At 57.9% G+C, this 7,037-nt stretch overlaps 1 protein-coding gene across 2 annotated transcripts; it reads left to right on the top strand.

Annotated features, from left to right (window-relative positions):
* The first annotated feature begins 1,140 nt into the window (after positions 1–1,140).
* Mrgpre (MAS-related GPR, member E) lies at positions 1,141–6,706 on the top strand. 2 transcript variants are annotated; one of them, XM_013513818.1, is made up of 3 exons: positions 1,141–1,230; positions 1,974–2,057; positions 4,166–6,706. In XM_013513818.1, exon 3 carries the CDS (start codon positions 4,239–4,241, stop codon positions 5,181–5,183), a length of 945 nt encoding a protein of 314 aa, XP_013369272.1. In that variant the 5' UTR covers positions 1,141–1,230; positions 1,974–2,057; positions 4,166–4,238; the 3' UTR covers positions 5,184–6,706. The 2 variants fall into 2 exon arrangements, with proteins under 2 accessions (XP_013369272.1, XP_005384282.1); XM_005384225.2 differs by lacking the exon at positions 1,974–2,057.
* The last annotated feature ends 331 nt before the right edge of the window (positions 6,707–7,037 follow it).

Here is a 7,037-nt window from a genome sequence, read left to right as displayed (position 1 = left end):
GCTTCCTGCAGTGCCCCCTGTTGGCAGATCCTTGCAGGGAGAGGCTGGCCAAGCCCAGGTGTAGTTTGCAGAGCCCTAGCCTATCTGGCAGACAGCAGGTAAGGAAGGGAGGCTGTGAAGCTGGGAGACAAAAGTTTAACAGACAGCACAAGTGCACACCACATGCCAGCACTGCATCAGCGCTCAAAGTCCTGAGTGTGACTGTTGCATCTCGGTTATAAAAGAGGCTGGTGTTCTTAGGGATGTTCACTGACATAAATAAAGGTAGAATGCCAAAGCCAAAAACTTGCTCCAACCTGGCTCTGCAAAAGATAGGTAGCTAGTCAGCACAGGAGTGGGAAACATTCACGTGCAGTGATATTCATGCTGTTCTAGCAGCTCTTCCTAAAGTTTGGGATTTTTTTTCCTAATATAAAATGGAGAAGAGTTGCTAAGACTCAGGCACTTGGAGAATCAAAAGCCAAAATACCTATTGTCCTCTGTCTCTGCATTGGCAGCGGGATCTCTCCCTGACAGCAGGGCAGCAGAGGATGCAGTTTACAAGGGGGTTTTTCCCTTTTGAAAGAAACAGGTATCATTGAATTCACAGTATATCACTGAACATGGGCCTGTACCTCCTCTGCCAAGAATTATGCATGCGGCAGCTACTCAGAACCAACCATCAGCCCCAGGGGTGAGGGGCTGGCAGGAAAGAGGGCGCTGTCTCCACTCTCATCCCTGTCTGCTCCCAGCACACCCCGGGCGCCCTGGAGGAGCCAGACTGGTGGCCTCTGGGCTCACATGAGACACAAACACTTTCATGGCAAGGACAAGATCCACTAGTGGCCCGGCGTACATGGCTGACCCCTCTACATTATGGGTGGAGAGCAGTGGTCCCTAAAAGACCCCCTGGGGTTGTGTCTCTGAGCCAGGAGCACCGGTGAGGTCACTGCTTGCCTGGCTCCACCTTGAGATGTCGTGGTTTTTTTCTGATTGCCCGGTCCGCCTGGAAAGCTGCAGGGAGGGTCCCGGCTTCTCTTACTGTCTGCACCTGGGCAGGATCCAAGCCAAGCGGAGGAGAAAGTCCCCAGAGAGACTCCCTCCCCAGCAGCCCCATCCTAGCCGGACACCACGTGACTCCGAGGGGCTGGCTGACGCCGGGCAGGAGCGGCCCACAGCTCTGGCAGCTGGAGCCCTTGGCCTGGCCGGCTCAGCTCCGCAGCCAGGGGCTAAGGCAGGCAGGACCCAGTGGTGAGTAGCACTGGTCAGGGCGGGCCTTGGGGTCAGTCCAGGAGCTCGGCTTTTCCTAGGCAGCCAAGCTTTTCGGCTGGCCGGGTGGGGGAGGGGAGGGTCGGGCAGCTCTGTGTCACTTCAGAGGGCAGAGGCTTTCCGGCGGATCCTCCATCCTCTGACCTGGGCTGTGTTCCAGGAGGGGAGCTCAGTTGAATAGCATCTCCCCCTCTGCTGGCTGTCTCCCCTGTGCTCCTCTGTGTCCCATGCCGGAGGTAGGGGCTGGACCTGATTCCAAGGAGAGTCAAGGAGAAAGCCACACCCCAGCACTTGTGCTGGACAGTGTCATGGCCCCTTGGTCCTGATGGTCCAAGGTGGGGCTTCCAAAGCCCATCTGCCAACAGCAGAACCACACCCACGCCCCTCCCAACTCTCCTGGGTTTGCTGGTGACAGAATCAAGGCTGGGCTCCTCCCTGTTCTGTCTCCCTCCCCTCCTTTCTGTCCCCTCCCCCTCAATGAGCTCCTCCACTCCTCCAGGCTTCTGTGACCCGGTGTGGGAACCCCACCTTCTGAGCCCCCTCCCAAGCCTACAGCTGGGCAGATGGTCCCACTCAGAGGCCCCAGCAGCAAGGCCCCAAGGAAGAGACCACTGAGCCATGCCCTCCCTGTCACCCACCCCAACCCTATCCTCCCCTGCTTCCTGTCTGACCTCCCCTCGCCCACTGCTCCCCCTACCCTGCCAATCCATTGCTTCTGTTCCTAGCTTTCCCTGGGGCCCATGTGACTGTGTCCTCCTGAGCCAGCTGTGGGAGGTCCTTGGCGGTACAGTCCCCTTTGGGTGCTCAAGGTAAGCAAGAAGCTAGCCTGGCAGAGGAGGGGTGCGAAGCCCCACATGGGAGTTCATTGAGCTGGGGAAGTCCACCCTGTCTTTGGGGGCCAGAGCTTCTCTGGGTCCTACAGGCTTCTCCGAGCTGTGTGGGCAGGACTGCACAGCTGGGATGGGAGGTCCCTGACAGTGTACTTAAGGTATTCCCAAACTGAACTCTGCCTCTCCCCTGGCTAGAGTGGGGCAACCCCACCAAACTTCCTGAGCAGGGGAGCATGTGTCTTGTTCTCGTTCCGATTGGGATGCCCATAGCAGGGATGCCCACAGCCCCAATCAGGGTCTCCTGACAGCTGCTAGCCCAAGCAGAGCCACGACACCAACCAGGCCCTCCATGGTCCTGCTGATGCCACACCCACCTTCCAGGGCTTCGGGTGTTGAGACAGAACATCCCAGCAGGAGTGAGGTTGTTTTTTTCCACCCAGGGCTTGACCCACCCTGAGGGCCCTGCAGGCTGAGAGATCCAGACTGGACCCAGGAGGACACAGCTTCCTGGGGTGGCAGGATCCAGGCTGCCTCTCCACTGAGTGGCCCCTCCGAGTCCTGTCATTTTACCTTGGTCTAGTTATGACAGCAGAGAATCTGCACTGGAAGAAGTGAGCAGGACCTGTGCCACCGTGCTCAATACATGGCCAGCTTCAGCCCTGAGTCCCATCCCTACCCTGTCGTCTACATCGCCACTGCCACTGCTACTCCTATCCTGGAGGGAGAGAGCAGGGGATTCAATCATGGCCTTGAAGTAGGAGCCAGCTTTGCACCACCCCTCCACCAAGTAACCAGAGGACTAGCCACAACTGAGGCAGGAGGGCGGCACCCAGGCGTCAGCCCTGACCACAGCCAGCCTCTGGGGAGAGGCAAGGCCCTGTCCCATCTTCCCAACTACAGGCACCAAGTGCTTGGAGCATTTGATGAGAATGGACAATCATGGGTGGGAGGCTGGGGACAGGTCACCACAGGTGATGCAATAGGACAGGTAGCTACATGGAGCTGGATGAAACAGGTAACCACAGGTGCCCAGCTGGGGACAGGTGACTACATTGGACCTAGGGCTGAGTTCCAGACAGCCCTGTAAGGTTCAGTATTTAGCTGTGTCACTGGGAAAGCTGGAGTAATGAGCTAGGCACCAGCTGAGGACCAGGTAGGGTTTGCAAAGCCAAACCCCTTCAGCACACAGGGCCCCAGAGAGCCGACCACCTCTGGGAAAGGGCAGCAGGAGGCTGGGGCCCCGTGCAACCACATGATCAGACAGGTCCCTCTTCTCCTCTTAGGGATAGAGGGTTATAGGTAGGGAAGAGGGAGCCTCCCAAGGCGTGAGAGGCTTGGAGTTCTGTCAAGGGGCAGCAAAGATATGGCCAAGGGGAGGGAGAAGGGGTTCTAGGTTTGTGAGCATGGCCACATAGTAGTCAAGCTGGGGGACCCAGAGCTCACTGGCCACAACCCCACTCAGAATGTCAAAGAAAATCCTGGACAAGCTGCGCGTGGTGGCGCACTCCTATAATCCAAGCACTTGGGAAGCTGAGGCAGCAGGATCGTTGCCAGTTTGAGACCAGCCTGGGCTACAAAGTGAGCTCAAGGCCAGCCTAAACTTCATAGGGAGACCCTATCTCAAAAACACCAAAAAAAAAAAAGAGAGAGAGAGAGAAAATCCTGGACAAGTTAAGGGCTGCTTTAAGATGATGACAAGTTGTCCCCCTAGGGTCACTCCACTCACTGGGCACAGCTCTGTCTCCTCTTTCAAAGGAGACCTGACTCAAGGATCAGTGGGAGCCACAGAGATCTCAACTCTCATTCCCACACCTCCCAGGCAATGTCTGCTTGGCCTGCTGGGACTTGCCCTGGATGACAGTGTGCGAGCTTTGTATGCCTTAGCATATCAGGAGACCCAGCTTCATGAGCCTTCAACAGGGAGGGAAGGGAAATCAGGTGACTGGAGTGGAAACAGAAGAAGGGTGCCTCCTGCAGTAGACCCCGCATGCACCAACCCCTGACTGTCCATCTCCTCAGAAGTGGGCAGGGCAAGGGCACAGTTTCCTGAGATGTCTTTCAAATCTCAGATGTCTTTGTCACTGCAGGGGTGCCAGAGACAGAACGAGCCCAGTGAGCACGCTCAGCCTCCCAGCCGCCCACCGACTTCGCACTTGGCTGATGATGGAGCCGAATGAAGCCCCACAGCACGTGGGTTCCTCCAACGCCGTCCAGGAAGACGTGGCCTTCAACCTGGCCATCCTGTCCCTCACCGAGCTCCTCAGCCTGGGTGGACTGCTGGGCAATGGTGTGGTCCTTTGGCTGCTCAGCTGCAACGCCTACCGGAACCCCTTCTCCATCTACCTCCTGGACGTGGCCTGCGCAGATCTCATCTTCCTCAGCTGCCACATGGTGGCTGTTGTGTCCGACTTGCTGCCTGGCCAGCTGGGCCTCCCAAGCTTCATCCAGACCAGCCTGGCCACACTCAGGTTCCTCTGCTACATCGTGAGCCTGAGCCTGCTGGCAGCCATCAGCACGGAACAGTGCCTGGCCACGTTCTTCCCGGCCTGGTACCTGTGCCGCCGCCCGCGCCACCTGACCACCTGTGTGTGCGCGCTCATCTGGGCTCTCTGCCTGCTTCTGGACCTGCTGCTTACGGGGGCCTGCACCTTGTTCCTCGGGGAGTCCAGCAGCCGCCTGTGCTGGACACTGTGGGTGGTGCTGGCCGCCCTGCTGGCTGCACTGTGCTGCGCCATGTGTGTGTCCAGCCTGCTCCTCCTGCTGCGGATGGAGCATGGTCCTCTGCGGCACCAGCCCCGTGGCTTCCCTGCCCTGGTCCTCCTGGCCGTCCTTCTCTTCCTCTTCTGTGGCCTGCCTTTCGGCATCTACTGGCTGTCCCGGAACCTGCACTGGCACATCCCCCACTACTTCTACCACCTTAGCTTTCTCACGGCGGGCATGCACAGTGCAGCCAAGCCTGCCATCTACTTCTGTCTGGGCAGCGCTCGTGGCCAGGGGCTGCGGGAACCCCTCCGACTGGTGCTTCAGCGGGCTCTGGGGGATGAAGCTGAGCTGGGGGCCAGGAGGGAGACCTCCCACAGGGGCCTCATGGAGGTGACTGCCTAGGCCCTGTGAGCGCTGACCACAGCTCCAGCCTGCAGGCCCTGGGGGAGGTGCTAGAGTGGGATCAGAAGACTTGGAAGGAGGACTTTGCTGATGACCTAGTCCCATTCCCTGTACCTTTCCCCTCCCAGTGCACCAGGCCCACAGGAAGTTGCTGGAAAGTCCAGATTGGAAACCAGGTACCTGGAGGACCTAGAATTGTCCTTTTGAGGAAACCTCTGGGTGCCTTCTCATACTCCAGAACTTGCAGGAGCTGCTGTGTTACATGCACATTCTTCTGATACAGAGAGGAGACAGGGAAGGGATAGGCAGGCAGGTTGCCCGCCAGGCAGCAGGCTCAGACCAACTTCCACTAGCTCATCCTCCCTCCCCTCCTGACAGCTGCAGGCATCTCCAGTGCACCTCAGTTCTCCTTGCCCCTCCCTCTGCTGCAGGCTACCAAGGTCCCAAAATAGTAGGCTGGCTTAGGAAGCCCTCAGCGGCTAAGCCACAGAAGAAAATGTCTTCCAGACCCTCAAACCACAGCCTACAAGCAGAGTCTGCCTGAATCCTATAGGGGGCCAAAAGCAGAGCAGGAGCCTGGTCCAGAGTGCAAGGGAGAAGCAGCCAAGTGAACACCGATAGAAGCCAGGGCAGGCCAAGACTCATCACTGCAGGACAGGACACAGATGCTACAGGGGCACAGTAGTTACAGTGCCTGGTGACAGGCCACGCCCACCTGGGCTCTTGTGAGGGGCTGCGGGTATGGAGCCTCAGGATGCCATCTGTCCCAGTGCTGCCCAAAGCCTAATGCCCTACACTGGACATAGTGGCCAGCAGTGTCCTTGTGACCATGTTATCATCAGTAGAGAAATGGCGACACCTCAAGCCTCAGTGAGCTCTCAGAGCAAGGCCTGGCGTGGACGGGGCAGCTTGAGGTTCCGCCCACATGGCTGCAGAGACTCCTCCACATTAACATTCCCTTGCAGGGGGAGGCATGGAAGGCTCAGGGATAGAATATTAGAATCCCATGGAGCTGCTGTTCAAGGCCGTGAGATGGGGCCTGGACATTGCAAACCTTGCCCAGGGCTTTGGAAAAGCTGGCAGCCATTGAGGTTCCCTGGACCCCAACGTGAAGCATATTGCATGGGCAGAGGGGCCATAGAAGGCAGGAGGCCCCTCAGTCCTGCCCACAGCTAGAGCAGCTGGAGCAATCCTGCGCACTGGCGGCAGCCCCACCCTCCAGGAGCCCAGCTCCTGAGCACCTGCATAGCTCCTCATCATGCCTCTGCCCCAGCAGGCTTCCCCACAGCAGGCAAGAGAGCTGCCCTAGTACAGACAGGGGGCACAGAGATGAACCCAGAGCCACCCACCCAGGAGTCTCTGCTCATGGCATGGGTAGCTAAGAGCAGGGCTCAGAGCCCACCAGCCTGTGCTGAACCTAGCTTGCTGCCACCTCCATGTCACTGTGGGTGAGTTAACCACCCTATGCCTCTGCTTCCTCATCTGTGAAGTGACTTCATATGTACAAAAAAGTTTGAATCCTATCTGGCATCTTGCAAGTCCCAATAGAGTTATTATGTCTGAACACTCCAGGTCCGGTGTGAATCTTAACCCAGACCGAGGTGCCTGAGAAGGGTCCCCTTTGACTCCTGTAAGAACCTCCATGTCTCAAGAAGGAAGGTCACTGGGTCTCAGTCATGATGGAGCTTATCGCTCTAACGCTGAGTCACAAACCCCTACCCAGCATGCTGGAGTCAGCTCCTCCACCCTGAACACTCTACGCAGGCAGTGCTGGGCTACATCCCGGCCTTTGCCCCAGGGTGCATCCTTGGCAGGTCTGGGTTCAGGAATCTTGGAGGCTGGGTTCACCAAGGG

The sequence above is a fragment of the Chinchilla lanigera genome, unplaced genomic scaffold (genome assembly GCF_000276665.1).
Source record: "Chinchilla lanigera isolate Chin_1 unplaced genomic scaffold, ChiLan1.0 scaffold00021, whole genome shotgun sequence".
Lineage (NCBI taxonomy): Eukaryota > Metazoa > Chordata > Mammalia > Rodentia > Chinchillidae > Chinchilla > Chinchilla lanigera.
Note: the sequence above shows the minus strand (reverse complement) of the source record. Positions and strands in the feature narration are given on the sequence as shown.

What these genes read in the sequence shown, in the direction of transcription:
- Mrgpre (XM_005384225.2), top strand. Translation starts at nt 4,239, where the DNA reads ATGATGGAGCCGAATGAAGCCCCACAGCACGTGGGTTCCTCCAACGCC.